Source organism: Salmo salar, chromosome 07 (assembly GCF_965601325.2).
Source record: "Salmo salar chromosome 07, fSalSal1, whole genome shotgun sequence".
Classification (NCBI taxonomy): domain Eukaryota; kingdom Metazoa; phylum Chordata; class Actinopteri; order Salmoniformes; family Salmonidae; genus Salmo; species Salmo salar.
The window spans coordinates 17,686,365-17,704,482 of NC_138297.1; the positions used below are offsets into that span (position 1 = coordinate 17,686,365).

An 18,118-nucleotide genomic window follows, 5' to 3' on the forward strand; every position below is an offset into this window, starting at 1 on the left:
TGGAAATCAGAATTAATGTAAACATTACAGATTTGAAAACATAGCTTGTCCAAAAAAAAGTGGTCTCTTGGCACAACATACCCCGGGTATGGGGTAAGTTAAGCAGCGGGACAGGGTAAGTTAAGCAGCGGGACAGGGTAAGTTAAGCAGCGTGTCAGGGTAAGTTAAGCAGCGGGACAGGGTAAGTTAGGCAGCGGGACAGGGTAAGTTAAGCAGCGGGACAGGGTGAGTTAAGCAGCGGGACAGGGTGAGTTAAGCAGCGGGACAGGGTAAGTTAAGCAGCGGGACAGGGTAAGTTAAGCAGCGGGACAGGGTGGGTTAAGCAGCGGGACAGGGTGGGTTAAGCAGCGGGACAGGGTAAGTTGAGCAGCATGACAGGGTAAGTTGGGCAGCGGGACAGGGTAAGTTGAGCAGCGGGACAGGGTTAGTTAAGCAGCGCGTCAGGGTAAGTTAAGCAGCGGGACAGGGTAAGTTAAGCAGCGGGACAGGGTAAGTTAAGCAGCGGGACAGGGTAAGTTAAGCAGCGGGACAGGGTAAGTTAAGCAGCGGGACAGGGTAAGTTAAGCAGCGGGACAGGGTAAGTTAAGCAGCGGGACAGGGTAAGTTGAGCAGCGGGACAGGGTAAGTTGAGCAGCGGGACAGGGTAAGTTGAGCAGCGGGACAGGGTAAGTTGAGCAGCGGGACAGGGTAAGTTGAGCAGCGGGACAGGGTAAGTTGAGCAACGGGACAGGGTAAGTTGAGCAGCGGGACAGGGTGGGTTAAGCAGCGGGACAGGGTGGGTTAAGCAGCGGGACAGGGTAAGTTGAGCAGCATGACAGGGTAAGTTGGGCAGCGGGACAGGGTAAGTTGAGCAGCGGGACAGGGTTAGTTAAGCAGCGGGACAGGGTAAGTTAAGCAGCGCGTCAGGGTAAGTTAAGCAGCGGGACAGGGTAAGTTAAGCAGCGGGACAGGGTAAGTTAAGCAGCGGGACAGGGTAAGTTAAGCAGCGGGACAGGGTAAGTTAAGCAGCGGGACAGGGTAAGTTAAGCAGCGGGACAGGGTAAGTTAAGCAGCGGGACAGGGTAAGTTGAGCAGCGGGACAGGGTAAGTTGAGCAGCGGGACAGGGTAAGTTGAGCAGCGGGACAGGGTAAGTTGAGCAGCGGGACAGGGTAAGTTGAGCAGCGGGACAGGGTAAGTTGAGCAGCGGGACAGGGTAAGTTGAGCAGCGGGACAGGGTAAGTTGAGCAGCGGGACAGGGTAAGTTGAGCAGCGCGACAGGGTAAGTTGAGCAGCGCGACAGGGTTAGTTAAGCAGCGCGACAGGGTTAGTTAAGCAGCGCGACAGGGTATGTTAAGCAGCGCGACAGGGTATGTTAAGCAGCGCGACAGGGTTAGTTAAGCATTGCGACAGGGTAAGTTAAGCAGCGCGACAGGGTAAGTTAAGCAGCGCGACAGGGTAAGTTAAGCAGCGCGACAGGGTAAGCTAAGCAGCCTACACATTTCTTAAAACCATGTCTATCAGAATCGCTTTTTGTCTTTTAATAATTACACATTTTTATTCCGTTCCACTGTTCCGACCTGCAAAATAAAGTTCTGAACGGGTTTGACTTCAACCCCGAAAACAGAACCGGTTTATATTGTTCCAACTGTTCCTTTTTATTAATTGTTTTGTCATTTTACCCCATTTTTCTCATGATATCCAGTTACGATCTTGTCTCATCGCTGCAACTCCCCAACAGGCTCGGGAGAGGCGAAGGTCGAGTCATGCGTCCTCCGAAACATGACCCATCAAGCTGCGCTGCTTCTTAACACCTGCTCGCTTAACCCGGAAGCCAGCTGCACTAATGTGTCGGAGGAAACACCGTTTAAATGATGACCAAAGTCAGGTTGCAGGCGCCCGGCCAGCCACAAGTAGTGCCTAGAGCGTGATGAGCCAAGTAAAGCCAGCTGGTCAAACCCTCCTTTAACACGGACGACGCTGGGCCAATTGTGCACCGTCCTATGGGACTCCCAGTCACGACCTGTTGTGACACAGCCTGGGATCAGACCGCTGCGCCACTCGGGAGGCCCCTAACTGTTCCTTTTTAAACCTCTGAAATATATATATTTTTACATTAGCTCGACATCAAATTACTTCACCAATCAGTTCGAACATAGCAGCTTGCTATGGAGTGGGCAAGCTATTGTTTACATGCGAGATGCGACTGAAATTTTGCGGGTGGGGAGAGAGTGGATGGAGGAGGAGGCTTGGCCCACATAATTATTTCTACGGATGAGTGGCTTCTACGGAGGAACTTTGAATATCTTTGAACTTCCAAGAGTTGGCTTAATGTTGGACCAGAGCTAGCTAGCTAACAAGCTTGTGTGTGTAGAGCAGCACCAGAATGAAAAACACGTCTTGCCTTTTTGTTGTTAACAAATTCAATGTGAAACGTGATAACTACAGTATCCATAACTAACATTGAAACAGTAAATCCATTATTTTCTAATTAAAAATCTATCCCTAATTTCTGAATCATCCTTGTAATGTCAATAGGCTACATTAGCCTAAGCTTCTGAGGACAGGGGCAGGTTGCCTACACACATACTGGCAAAGATTTTCAGCCGGCAGGCAGACACTGGAATACGTTTCTGAGTGACAGAGTGAGGGCTTTGCATAGGTGCCTTGTGGGACTGAAAAAAATGCCTGGAATGCAAAATAACATTATTAACCGGTTCACATGCTTTTAAAAATAACGGTTCTGTTCCAGAACAGTATAGATCATTTTTATTGCCAGTTCTGATTCTGTTCCTCAAAAAAAATAATAAAAAAAAAAAATTGTTTTTTCTCCCTGAACCGGCTCCAACCCCTGATTAGCCCACACAGCTATAAGGATGCACTTTCATTCAAGGTTTAGGACCTAATATTAAAGCTCATAGAGACCCCAACTGATGTATGCAATCTAAAAAATAATTTACTTTGGTTTAAATACAAGCATCATGAAACCTATAACACAATAAATTCATTTGACTTGGTGAAAATCTGTTCTTTGGACCTAACTTTTTCCATGTGGTTTCTTCCTTCAGAGTCCATGAAATAATGACGTCTTCCTGAATATTTGATCAAATGATTCATTTTGTGTATGTTTTCCATTGAAACAAGTTGGTTCTATTTACCACTTTGGTCCAATTTACCGCAATCTCCCATATGCTGACATTCTTCAAAGCATATTGCTGATCGGTTGAAAGGGATCAAACGACTGTCTCGAGTAAGGACTAAAGGACTGGAAAAATGCGCCGAGAAAACAATAAGTCGGTGCTATTCGAAATCATTGGGAAGTCCCTACCCCATTGAAGGGGGTTATGTAAGGGTTAAGGTGAGGGTTATGGTTACGGGTAGGGGTTAAGGTTAGGGGTCGCCCCAATGATCCCGGATAGCACTGACGGAAAGAAATGGTGGCCTATTATTTTAGAGAATGTCCACTGTTCACATAATCCAATACATATATTTAGAGGTAAGACATTAAAATGTTAACATTGAATAAAAAAAGTGATGGAAATGGTTGAGCAAGACGGTTTAGAGTATAGAAATTGGTTACAGGTGTATTTCAGAGAGTTTACTTGTTTTCAGGCACAATTCCACCTCCACCCAGCCTTCCATTTCCGTCCGGAACATTTTCCTTTGTAATTTGATAGTCGACCGTAATTCGTGTAATAAACTCACTTTTTAGAGAAGCCCAAAAGGTTTTCGTGCAATTAAGCACAGTAGCCTTGAGGTGCCACATCACAGAATATGGAATTTATACGGATGAACATGAAGACTATTGTTTTTCTGAATGCACTGGCAACAGTTGTTTGGGGTGCCCCTTCGCTCTGCGACCCCGAAGACGAATTTCTAGGTAAAGTAGGCCAACTCTTGCTGTTTATGATAACGCACATGGTGTGTTTTATGCATAGGAAGGAAGTGATGGTGTTTAGGCTAGTTCTGAAATAAAAGTGCATGGTTCAGAAATATTTCATTATATCTCAGACAAGACATGCAAACTGTGATGTTTCTATTCTCAATGTTTATTTTACAAGCCAACAGTAACAACAATAGAAAATAACCTCGTGTCACAAATTAGTGCGAAATAAAGTGCTTATTTTTCATTGGAGAATTATTATAGAACTGTAGACTATAAAGATTAAGGTAGATATTCCTCACTAGTGAGAGGTGACCTGATCCATAGAATGACAATTCTCAGCATTAATACGTTTTTACTGAAAGATAGACATTTGGGAGGAGAGATCGTGTAGCAAGAGGAGAGGGTTAATAAAAAGCAGATTTTAAAGTGCCACAATAACGTCGGTGATAAATGCGATTCTGCCATCTAGTGTTAAATGCATGACAGCAACTAACAATAGTTTTGTCTTTCAGGTATCTTTTGCAAAGAACCAGAACCAGAACAACGTATGTACATTTTATTTTCTTCAATAAATCCTTCAACTCATGTAAATGTGTTGTTTGTAAAGCCTTGGTGACAACATATGCTAAGGTTATAATGACTTTAGGACCAACTCTGACCATTCTAAATCAATTGAAAGCATCCTAACATGATGTGTGCATTGCACCACAGTTAGATAGCGTAGAACTTACTGTTCATACAGAGAGAAGGCCTAAAGGACTGTACATTTATACCATTTTATCAAACCACAGGTTGAACTACCTATCACACTTTTAAAGATGAGGTTTTACTAAGTGATTAGGCTAAATGGGATATTATGGCCTTAAGGCCTCTCCGAGCTATCAAGTGTATTTTTGGATGATTAATGGCTGTATGAAATATTCACATTTTAATCTCCACTGATAATAGAAATATTTGAACTTGATCATTTTCAGTACTGCAGAGAGGTAGCTAGCTATATGAGACAATAAAGACGTTTGAGACCAAGGGATGGATTCTTCATGCATATCCATATGACTTCTCAATATCAGGTTATGTTCATTTTCCATGCTAAGGATATAAGTAATGAGCCTTATTGTGTACTGCGCATCTTAGCTAGGTTTCTTAAACAAATTGACCGAGAACAAATGTAAAAGTACAAGAGAAAGAACAACCTGGCCAATACCCCTAAACATACTGATTTACAATGGAGAGAACATATGGTCTCAAAGCAGCATCTTGCAAGCAGGTTAACACTACGCCTACCTGAAAATAATTTATAACAAACGTATTGCTCTATGAAAATGTAGCCACCCACCTTACAAAAGCACCCAAAGGTCTCACCGATGTTAATTGCAAAGATTTCATGAAATTATGAGACAATAAATGGTATTTTAAGACATTGCATAATGATGAACCTATTGATATAACGGTATGTATTCTATACTTTGATGATTCAACACGGTAAGCTACATTCAGATCAGTCACTCACCATATAATACTGAATTTGTCCTGTTCCTCGGTTGGCTCTTTCCTCTACTCAGCCAAGTGCATGGACATCATGATGAACTACTGCAACGACATGTCCTACACCCACACCGTGTTCCCCAACATTCTGGGCCACAGAACCCGCGAGGAGGCCGAGGTGGGCCCCGAGTACCTCCTCGTCAGTGTGGTCCACAACTTGCTCAATGGAGAGTGCACCCCGGACATCCGCATGCTAGGCTGTTCAGTGCTGGTGCCTCGCTGCGAGAAGGAGAAGGTTTGATGCTAACAAAGGATAACGTAATAATACAAATGAATCAAAGAAAATTGCACTCTATATATCTTCCCAACAATTTAATGGGTAAATCTAATAACCAACATTTCGGTAATGCAGTGCCTTCTTCAGTAAAAAAAAAAAAATCCCACTTTCAATAATTGAATACCGTTTTTCTTTTGTAATGTAAGGTGCTGAAGCCGTGCAGGAGTACGTGCGAGGCTGTGAGGAAGAACTGTTACCATGCCTTCGAGGGCATCGAGATGGCCTGGCCATACTTCCTGGACTGTGACCGCTTCTTTGTCAGTGACCAGGAGGGCTGTTACGACCCACTGGAGGGCTTACGAGGTAACAACCACAGTTTAGCTGGTGTGCCATAAAACTGACTATCAATATATGATAGTGACAACAGTATGACACTAACTGTGCAGTATGATGTCGACTCAAATAATATTTTCATGCATAAAACAATCCCTTGAGCAAAATGTAAAACTAGAGAGAACCATATGTGCCAATATAATTACAAGATTATGTCATTATAAAGAAAAATAACACCCAAACCCCTTCTAATAACAGAAGCGTATTGAGTGGTAACTGAGAATGCAGTTTCTATCTAGATTAATGACAGTCGCCTGGTTACCACATGACTGCTTGTGGCACACCTCAAGAATGTACTTAAACTATTTCTAGGTCAATTCAAATGCCTTTTTACATTAACATTCACAGTTGTTTTGATGATTCTATTATGCCACAATCCTCTCAACACATGTTTAAATGAACCTTTATTTAACTAGGCATATAACGTTTTAACAAGTCTATGAATTCACACTGATAGGTGACAGAGAACTGTATATGTTCACCAGAGCAGTGATCAGTCTAACTTGAGTTCAGTACAGTTTGTTTCTCCCTGTTCACCAGAGCAGTGATCAGTCTAACTTGAGTTCAGTACAGTTTGTTTCTCCCTGTAGATGCAAACAACCAACCATTCCAGCTGTGTAATTGCTCTGAGTGTTCATGAGTCCTCTCTTCCTGTGTACTCTCTCTCTCTCTCTCTCTGTTTATCTCTGCAGCTGCTCTATGCCACCATAAACAAGTCCTACAGGAGCCTATACTGACACAATAACAGTTAATGTAGCCATTTTGCTGAAACAAATCATAGATATGCATATTATATATATATATATGATATGGGTGTAGATATTCACACAGATGGTGGTACTACATTTTGAATAACAGCTTTTAGTGTAGTATGAAATCTGTTTCCCAAAATATCTTTGATTCTAACTAAAAACACAAGATGTCTGGCAAGCCTTGTAAGCTATGTAATTAATTCCATGATGATATTTATTTTGAACAGATGTCTCTGGTCTTATGTTTCAACTTCATTCAGTTTCTTACGTTTTAGATCTTGCACATTTCCCTAAATGAGCACATTTATACAGGGGAGATGGGGGCTAGAATGTAGACCTTTTCCACTTCATGTCATTTCTCTGTCTCCTGACATTTTACAGGGCTCTAATAGACATGAGATGAAAGACTAAAGCCTCATTTAGTAATGGGGTATCTCAATATACACCCGATGAGGCGGTTTATTGACGCATGGTTACGCTTTCAAATGTTAACTTTTCTAGGACACTGAGTCAAAAGTCACACTTGCTAGTTAATTACAAAGTGTCATGAACTGGCTTGGAACACTACTGACCTTTATATCTTTGGTTACACTTCATAATAACTTCCACAAATAAGACGTTACACTTAGAACTGTTCATAGATGCTTGTAAATGCTTTTCAAATCATTATCATACAGTGTCATCGTCTCTTGTTTATCCTAGCGAAACAGGAAGAAGGTAATACCCCTGAGAAGCCTCATACTGTCATCCAGTTTAGCTATCAGTCTAACGCCCAGATGAACAGCATCCTGAAGAAGACTGCGGCACGATGCCCTGAAATCGCCATGACCTACAGCATTGGCCGCAGTGTGGAGGGCAAAGACCTGCTAGTGATAGAGTTCTCAAACAACCCTGGAGTACATGAATTGCGTGAGTACTAATGGTCCTCGGTGCACTACAGTGTGAGTCCTGGGAATGCTATATCTTAAACGCTGTCATATGTCTCTCAGTGCTATTCAATTAGGGGCTGATTCCGACGTAGGAATTTACGCCATTCCTACGCACTTCAGTATTTGGTGTTCAGATTTACCTTATTCAGTCGCGTAACGCGCCATGCAGGTGCTACCTTGCACGCTCTGAATACATTTAATTAAACTGCTGAAAACCCAGATTTATAAATACTTATTTAGGTTTAGGAAAATATTTATGAATCATGAATTGGTTTGGAGAGCCTTTACGCACAAAAGAAAGCAGTGGTTTGATTCATTCTGAAAATGGCCACTTTCATTTCAACCCATGGTAATATTGGAACATTAGTGTACATAGAATTATAATAGTAGACTATACCCTCGTCTGTTGGTTGCACTAACCATGGAACTGTGTAATGACACGGCCAAGTATTGCGGCATGTGTCGGGTTCAAACTGTTACGGCTTGGTCTGCGCTCCGCTCCATAACAATTTCATTCCCTTACATGTCATTTTTTTTGTATATTATCAACTGTTAGTAATGATCCTTAGCAACAACCACACGGCCATGACCGAGGAAGCAAATGAAGGGAAACGATACAATGAAATGAAATGGAATTATAATGTAGGCTAAACCAACTGGGAACGAACAGTAAATTGGCAGTTGAATATGTGTTGTTATTAGGCCTACTGATGGTCGATTCTGATAGTGGCTAATTATTAACATGATAGAAATAGGACACAGAGAAAGCCGGAGTGGGCTATAATTAAGACATTCGGGAGTGCCCATCCCTGCAAGTTAAAAGACTGTACAATTTAAACTCTGCATAATGGCACAGCACTTCATAAACTTTACTGTGGTAAAGTTGATATGTTGATATGCTTCAGTTTGCTGCCATATGACTGGTTTCACATTTATCTCCAGCGATTGCAAGGTAAAATAGACCTAAAACAAGTGTCATTTAGCTTATATTTACAATTCCCTTATCCAAACAGATTACTCATTTACCTAGCTCTTATCAAGTTGTAAATTACAGTGCATGGAGAATGGTGTTATTTAAATATTTAAACCTTCTTCCACTTGAAACAGGTAGGTTCGCTGGACTTTATTCATTTATTCATTATTCTTTTTTTGTGTTTATTTTACCAGGTAAATTGACTGAGAACACATTTTCATTTACAGCAACAACCTGGGGAATAGTTACAGGGGAGAGGAATGAGCCAATAGAAAGCTGGGGATGATTACGTGACCATGATGGTATGAGGGCCAGATTGGGAATTTAGCCAGGACACCAGGGTTAATACCCCTACTCTTACGATGTGTCATGGAATCTTTAGTGACCACAGAGAGTCGGGACACCCGTTTAATGTCCCATCTGAAAGACAGCCCCCTACTCAGGGCAATGTCCTCAATCACTGCCCTGGGATCTTTTTCTAGACCAGACAAAAGAGTGCCTCCTACTGGCCCACCAACACCACTTCCAGCAGCATCTGGTCTCCCATCCAGGGACCAACCAGGACCAACGCTGCTTAGTTTCAGAAGGAAACCAGCAGTGGGATGCAGGGTCAGAATATGGCGTTTCTGTACACACCTACGCCACACTGTCAATTATTCAAGCTCCACCCCAAACAAATAGCGGGTGAATAGCATGCTATTCTAATGCTTAAGTTCAAGGTCAGAATGCACAGAGAGAAAAGTGCATCAAAAGGGGATTATGTTCTATTCCTGCACACTTAACACGGGTCAGAATCGGGCCCTTAATTATTATCTCGCCTATGTCCACAGTTCAACCAGGGACAATGTAACTTTTCTAAATGTTACACATGACTGCAAGCTGCTGTCTTAGTTAAGTCTCCATGGAAAACAGATCATTCATCTCAAGGGACTCTTTGGTTGAATACATTTAAAAGAAGCCCCTATCCTGTCACCTTATATCAACAGTTGAACCAGAGATGAAGTACATAGGAAACATGCATGGGAATGAGGTGCTGGGTCGCCAGCTGTTGATCTACCTGGCCCAGTACCTGTGTTCAGAGTACCTGCTGGGGAACCGGCGCATCCAGACCCTGATCAACACCACGCGTATCCACATCCTGCCCTCCATGAACCCAGACGGTTACGAGCTAGCTGCCGCCGAGGTCCATGACACCATCGACCCTGAGAACGAGGAGGTAGGTTGAATCAACGTTGTTTGACACGTCATTTTAATATTTTGTTGTTTTATCACTGTGTAAAACGAATTGCATTTGCCAGAAAGGTATTAATGTACCGTATGTAATCAGTTTCCCAGCTTTTCTTTACAAATTCAACAACAGTCCTCAAATATTTGGTTTTAAACTACAGTGAGGGAAAAAACGTATTTGATCCCCTGCTGATTTTGTACGTTTGCCCACTGACAAAGAAATGATCAGTCTATAATTTTAATGGTAGGTTTATTTGAACAGTGAGAGACAGAATAACAACAAAAGAATCCAGAAAAACGCATGTGAAAAATGTTATAAATTGATTTGCATTTTAATGAGGGAAATAAGTATTTGACCCCCTCTCAATCAGAAAGATTTCTGGCTCCCAGGTGTCTTTTATACAGGTTACGAGCTGAGATTAGGAGCACACTTTTAAAGGGAGTGCTCCTAATCTCAGCTTGTTACCTGTATAAAAGACACCTGTCCACAGAAGCAATCAATCAATCAGATTCCAAACTCTCCACCATGGCCAAGACCAAAGAGCTCTCCAAGGATGTCAGGGACAAAATTGAGACCTACACAAGGCTGGAATGGGCTACAAGACCATCGCCAAGCAGCTTGGTGAGAAGGTGACAACAGTTGGTGCGATTATTCGTAAATGGAAGAAACACAAAAGAACTGTCAATCTCCTCGGCCTGGGGCTCCATGCAAGATCTCACCTCGTGGAGTTGGAATGATCATGAGAACGGTGAAGAATCAGCCCAGAACTACACGGGAGGATCTTGTCAATGATCTCAAGGCAGCTGGGACCATAGTCACCAAGAAAACAATTGGTAACACACTACGCCGTGAAGGACTGAAATACTGCAGCGCCCGCAAGGTCCCCCTGCTCAAGAAAGCACATATACATGCCCGTCTGAAGTTTGCCAATGAACATCTGAATGATTCAGAGGACAACTGGGTGAAAGTGTTGTGGTCAGATGAGACCAGAATGGAGCTCTTTGGCATCAACTCGCCGTGTTTGGAGGAGGAGGAATGCTGCCTATGACCCCAAGAACACCATCCCCACCGTCAAACATGGAGGTGGAAACATTATGCTTTGGGGGTGTTTTTCTGCTAAGGGGACAGGACAATTTCACCGCATCAAAGGGACGATGGACGGGGCCATGTATCGTCAAATCTTGTGTGAGTACCTCCTTCCCTCAGCCAGGGCATTGACAATGGGTCGTGGATGGGTATTCCAGCATGACAATGACCCAAAACACATGGGCAAGGCAACAAAGGAGTGGCTCAAGAAGAAGCACATTAAGGTCCTGGAGTGGCCTAGCCAGTCTCCAGACCTTAATCTCATAGAAAACCTGTGGAGGGAGCTGAAGGTTTGAGTTGCCAAACGTCAGCCTCGAAACCTTAATGACTTGGAGAAGATCTGCAAAGAGGAGTGGGACAAAATCCCTCCTGAGATGTGTGCAAACCTGGTGGCAAACTACAAGAAACGTCTGACCTCTGATTGCCAACAAGGGTTTTGCCACCAAGTACTAACTCATGTTTTGCAGAGGGGTCAAATACTTATTTCCCTCACTGTATTGCTGATTTCATATTACTTGACAGCGAAGATCCTACAGTGTGCTTTGACATGTCTGCTTTGACTCACATACCAACCTGACTACCACTGTATGAACCGTACAGGCTCAGAACTACAACAGCTGGACCCTGGGTCGAGGCAACGCCCAGAACATTGACCTGAACAGGAACTTCCCTGACCTGACTACGATCGTTTACAGCCGGCGCAGACACAGACGTTTCCGTAGCAACCACATCCCAATCCCAGACGCTTACTGGTTTGGTAAGGTACAGTATGAATTCCTAGCCATCCATGCTTGCATTTCGTGTGAGATTTTATACTTGCGGATAATAATACATGCATCAAATATTGTGCAATGATGACCGCTTTCAATGTCATTTGGATTTACATTTACATTTTTTTACCTTTATTTAACTAGGCAAGTCAGTTAAGAACAAATTCTTATTTACAATGACGGCCTACCAAAAGGCCTCCTAGGGGGCTGGGATTAAAAATACAAATGAACACGCATCACGACAAGAGAGAAAACACAACATAAAGAGAGACCTAAGACAACAACATAGCAAGGTAGCAACACATGACAACACAGCATGGTAGAAACACAACAACAACATGGTAGCAGCACAACATGGTACAAACATTATTGGGCACAGACAACAGCACAAAGGGCAAGAAGGTAGAGACAACAATACATCACACAAAGCAGCCACAACTGTCAGTAAGGAGTCCATGATTGAGTCTTTGAATGAAGACATTGAGATAAAACTGTCCAGTTTGAGTGTTTGTTGCAGCTCGTTCCAGTCGCTAGCTGCAGCGAACTGAAAAGAGGAGCGACCCAGGGATGTGTGTGCTTTGGGGACCTTTAACAGAATGTGACTGGCAGAACGTGTGTTGTATGTGGAGAATGAGGGCTGCAGTAGATATCTCAGATAGGGGGGAGTGAGGTCTATGAGTTTTATAAATAAGCATCAACCAGTGGGTCTTGGGACGGGTATACAGAGATGATCAGTTTACAGAGGAGTATAGAGTGCAGTGATGTGATGTGTCCAATAAGGAGCATTGGTGGCAAATCTGATGGCCGAATGGTAAAGAACATCTAGCCGCTCGAGAGCACCCTTACCTGCCGATCTATAACTTATGTCTCCGTAATCTAGCATGGTTAGGATGGTCATCTGAATCAGGGTTAGTTTGGCAGCTGGGGTGAAAGAGGAGCGATTACCATAGAGGAAACCAAGTCTAGATTTAACTTTAGCCTGCAGCTTTGATATGTGCTGAGAGAAGGACAGTGTACCGTCTAGTCATACTCCCAAGTACTTGTATGAAGTGACTACCTCAATCTCCATGTGTAATGTATCTTCAATGTTAAATATCAAAGTTTGAATTGAGTGTTGATTACCAATCATCAAGTTTTAATTGAAAACTTGACGATTGGTAATTGTTGTTAACCGTTATGCCAACATTTCCAAAACGCTGTGTTTTATTGATGTGCCCAGCTAAAGATGTTGACTGTAATTAATATGCTTGTCTTCATGTGTGTCGTAATACAGGTAGCTCCAGAGACATACGCAGTCATGAAGTGGATCAGATCCTTTCCCTTTGTGCTCTCAGCTAACTTCCACGGAGGGGAGTTGTTGGTGTCCTACCCCTACGACCTCTCCAAACACCCACTAGAGCAGAAGATGTTCTCCCCCACGCCAGATGAACAGGTGAGCGGGACTGACAGCAACATGTACAGTCAATAGGACAACAGCACTCTCCAAAATGGAATGCACTCTATGATCCGAAGTGTGTCTGTTGCAGAGAGAAGGCCCATTGATTGTTCATGCTCCACATATATAAAGATGAATTGTATTTTTATTTCCTCGACAGTCGTCATGTAACATACATGTAAATAAAGAAGAAAATGTATCTCAGCTGCTACCAAATCAAACTAATGTAACATATCAAATTCAAAGGGAAACGAAACTACCCATTATATTTTTATGAATACGACAAAAATAATATATTTTATTTTTGACTGCAGGTATTCAAGCAGATAGCGAGAACATATGCAGATGCCCATGCCACCATGTCAGAAGGAAACTCTGGAAGGTGTGAGAACTTTGGCAGCATCGGCCAGGACGGCATCATAAATGGAGCAAGGTGGTACAGCTTTGCCGGTGGTAAGTAAAAAAAAACGGTCAAATTAAAAACAGTCCAGGACTGTTGAAGTGAAGATATAGCGAGCGGGTGGCTGGTGGCACCTTCATTTGGGAGGATGGACTCATATTAACGGCTGTAATGGGATGGTATCAATCCATTCATTCCATCACAGCTATCATTATCAAATCAAAGTTTCCTGGTCATGTACACAGTTTAGCAGGTGTTATAGCGGTGCAGCAAAATGCTGATGTCACTAGCTCCCACCTATGCAGTCAAATGTCAAACAGCTAGAATGTAAAGAAAAGCAAGAAATCAAGAATGGCGACAAACAACTGTTCTTGTGAACCGTCCTCCTGTGATTGAAATAGCTGATGCAGGCTCAATGAACTTAATAGGCAAGTTATATTATGAACTTAACAGGCAAGTTATATTATGAACTATGATCGCCACCTGGTGGCGCTTTTAGTTATTGTCACTAGTTCGATTATGAAGATGGCGGTTTGTCGTTTCTATCACTGGCACTTTTTTTTCCTGTCATGTGATCAGGTATGCAGGACTTCAACTACCTCCACACTAACTGTTTTGAGGTGACGGTGGAGTTGGGCTGTGATAAGTTCCCAGCTGAGGAGGAGTTATACACTGGCTGGAAGGACAACAAAGAGGCTCTGCTCACATTCATGGAGTCGGTGAGATGACTTTAAACCCAGCATTTCATTCCAAAACATCACTCCTTTTCACAAATCTGAGACGGGTTCTCCACTAACCCTGCGTCTCAATGTTTACCAGGTCCACCGTGGAATAAAGGGAATAGTAAAGGATGCGGACGGGAATGGAATCAAAGGGGCAAGGATATCTGTCAGAGGAATAAGGCATGACATCACCACAGGTAAAGTCAGCCTCTCCGATTGGTCATTTTCACTAGCAAATGTCAGTATGATTCTGGGTGGTAAGCGTTTGATTAAAAAAACGTCCTCACTCGTTCTCTCTAGCTGAAAACGGAGACTACTGGCGCTTGCTAACCGCCGGCATCCACATCCTGACTGCGTCTGCACCAGGCTACACCAGAGCCATGAAAAAGATCCACCTCCCGGCACGCATGCAGAAAGCAGGCCGGGTGGACTTTGTCCTGCAGAAGGCTGTGGTGGAGCCTGATATGGAGGAGGACTATAGAATCCCGTCCATGGGGACCTATGAGGACTTCGACCCCTACAACCAGTTTGAGCGGTACACCATTAGCGAGCAGAACCAGAACAGAGAGGAGGGGCAGGAGAAACCGTGGTGGTGGAGCTATTTTAGCCACGCCCATGGCTCCGCCCCCACCTGGCTTCTCAGAAACTAGCTCCTCCCCTGAATATACATAGAATCCTCTATGGCTCCCACTATAGCCTCCTCTCTCAGCTCTGGTCCCCGATTACTATCAAGGGTTGCACATACCTCCTACAGGTCAATACTAGCACACCTAATTCAATGAATCAAGGGCTTGATGATTAGTTCAATCATGTTTGCTTATATAAGGGTGGAACAAAAATGTGCAACCCTGGGGGTACTCCAGGACACTGCCCTACATGATCAAAGACTGGTTGCTATTTAAGTTGAATATGATTTACATAATGCTATCATACAAGTGTCACATTTTAGCATTACCGTTATTATCCGTTGCTGCAAACCTGTCGTAACTGAAGCAAAATATCAAATAGCTAGTTGTTCATGTAAAGTGTTTTCCCCTAAAGCTAGCCTCCATTTTACAAGCTTTTGCTCTGTTAAACTGCTTCACTTTATGACCATAATGCAACACAGGAAGGTTGAAAGGCATAAAGGATTTGTCTCTCCACCCGCACATATTTGTACGTGTTTATAATAAAACATTATTAAGAACATTCATTTGTTACTATTACTGTTTTTTATGGAGTCCCACCCTACTGAAACTTTGTTAAAGAGAAGAGTTCTTAACGAGTGTGGTGCTTTCTAGTTCAGTTTGACCTCACTTGCGGATTTCCACTATGAAGTAAGTTTACGTCATGATAATACGGTAAAGTGTCTTCTTCTCAGATAGTGACTGTCTGTTGTACTTTACAATAATTGTCTCTGAAATGTATTCACATGGTAGTAAACGGGAAGCTTGTGTGACCGTCGTCTCTTTAAAATATGTAATGAAACAGATTGGCCACAAGAGGGCATCCTAATTCCATTTGTTTTCGCCCATGTTACATTTTCATTTCCAAGAAAGGCAACCTTTCCAGCCAACCAATACTGTATCCCCATCTCTCCCACATGGCAGCGTATAGCATCTGATAAAGAACCAGAGGAACCGTCAGTCTCTTATACCAGTCAACTAACCATGCTTTATGAACCGGAATGTGTGTCATTTCACATAGCGCTCTACATCACTTTTCTCTAGTCGATCTAATTGATATTGTCAGTGTTTTGTCTCACATTTTACCTAGATATGAATTGATCTGAAAAAAAAGTCAGTCCCATCTTATAATTTGTTTTGCCACATGTTAGCTTCTGAATAGCATTCTGCCTACCCCTTTACAGTGCGCCTGTGCTTTGAAAGAAAAAGAGTAGGATCTTTGTTGTAAATGGTAGGATGCAGTATAGTCTTGCAATAAGGGATAATCAAGGAGTGCGTTCTATGGAAAATAATGAACAACGCGCTAGCAGAGTGGAACTGACCTTCCACGGAGCTGCATTATTTTCCAGAGAACGCACAGAGCCCGGGGTTGATTATCTCTTTTGTACCATGGCTTGCAATATCTTACATTATTTAATACCATGGACACCATTCCACAGTTATGCAGCTAGCGATGAGAATACATGTTTTCTTCAATCTTCCCTCCAAACATTTGAGCTGATGTTCAGTTCTGATATTTTAGTAAACAGAGTCCTAATCTGATTTGTGTTTGTGTATATTTCCAGAGGTCAGCACTCCTGACATATCAATCTACAGTTGAACTGTGGCTGCTAGTCTGTTGTCACTTGACCCAATCTGACCAAACACCATCTCCTAGGGTCACAACCCAAGGCCAACTCAGGAATTTCAATAACGCATAAATATACATTCTGTGTCAGTGAAAGGGATTCTAAACACAAATAATTAAATTACTTTAGTGTTTCTTTACATTGAAAGCAAAAGGCAAGGAGAGATTGTGACCCACACTTAGCCATACATGGCCTCCCACAGACCCTAATGCATTCGTGAGTAAATATGTTTTAGAGTGAATGAATCCCATATATAACATGTCGTTATTTGCATGCACAAATCATACATTGCATAGTAAAATGAATACATTTGTATCAATAATATTGTAATTTAGGTGAACTCTCTCTTGCTCTAGAAATGTTGTGCATTTATAATTTATGAAATTCAGTCTGTTATAAATAAATAAATAAAAACACATTGTTAAAGTAATCTACATAGTGTTAGGGGATTGTAAATTAGAACATCATTTATTCGTTTTTGTTTAAAGAGATACTTAAGGATTTTGGCAATGAAGCCCTTTATCTACTTCCCCAGAGCCAGATGAACTCATGCATACCATTTGTATGTCACTGTGGGCAGTTTGAAGTATCCCTTTAAGTCTGGGGTATAAGCAGGCTTATCAACTCCACTCTGTGCAGTTCATTGGTAATATACCAATTCCCAGTTTATGCCTCCGGATCCGCATCAGCCCCTGAATCATGGCATATTTCCATAGGACTGCACAAAGCGTCATTGATGATCCCTTACATAACACAAGAAAATATAGCATAAATTCCATGTAATTATGCACTGTGAACACCAGTGGCGGTCAGTGCCGTTTAAGATGAAGGAGGATTTTGTTTTAATGAGGGTTGGCCTTATTTCTATTACAGCACGTTGGATGACTGTCATTCATATTCCATTTACCCAGTTCAACGTAACATCCATAGGTTTAGGCTACGACCAGTGGTGGAAAAAGTACCCAATTGTCATACTTGAGTAAAAGTAAAGATACCTTAATAGAAAAGGACTAAAGTAAAAGCGAAAGTCACCCAGTAAAATACTACTTGAGTAAAAGTATTTGGTTTTAAATATACTTAAGTATCAAAAGCAAATGTAATTGCTAAAATATACTTAAGTATTAAAAGTAAAAGTATTAATCCTTTTCAAATTCCTTTTATTAAGCAAACCAGATGGCACAATTTTCATAAAAATAAAAAAGAATTACACATAGCCAGGGGCACATTCCAACACTCAGACATCATTTAGAAACAAAAACATGTGTTTAGTGAGTCCGCCTGATCAGAGGCAGTAGGGATGACCAGGGATGTTCTCTTGATAAGTGTGTGAATTAGACAATTGTCCTGTCTTGCTAAGCATTCAAAATGTAACGAGTACTTTTGAGTGTCAGGGAAAATGTATGGAGTAAAAAGTACTTTAGGAATGAAGTGAAGTAAAAGTAGAAGTAGTCAAAAATATAAATAGTATAGTACAGATACCCCAAAAGCTACTTAAGTAGTACTTTCAAGTAT

At 42.2% G+C, this 18,118-nt stretch overlaps 1 protein-coding gene across 1 annotated transcript; it reads left to right on the top strand.

Annotated features, from left to right (window-relative positions):
- The first annotated feature begins 3,638 nt into the window (after window positions 1–3,638).
- LOC106608661 (carboxypeptidase Z) lies at window positions 3,639–15,501 on the top strand. Its single transcript, XM_014206753.3, has 12 exons — window positions 3,639–3,857; window positions 4,376–4,408; window positions 5,426–5,643; window positions 5,832–5,988; window positions 7,473–7,679; window positions 9,659–9,888; window positions 11,587–11,748; window positions 13,030–13,188; window positions 13,506–13,644; window positions 14,171–14,310; window positions 14,411–14,510; window positions 14,614–15,501. Exons 1-12 carry the CDS (start codon window positions 3,752–3,754, stop codon window positions 14,961–14,963), a joined length of 2,001 nt encoding a protein of 666 aa, XP_014062228.1. The 5' UTR covers window positions 3,639–3,751; the 3' UTR covers window positions 14,964–15,501.
- The last annotated feature ends 2,617 nt before the right edge of the window (window positions 15,502–18,118 follow it).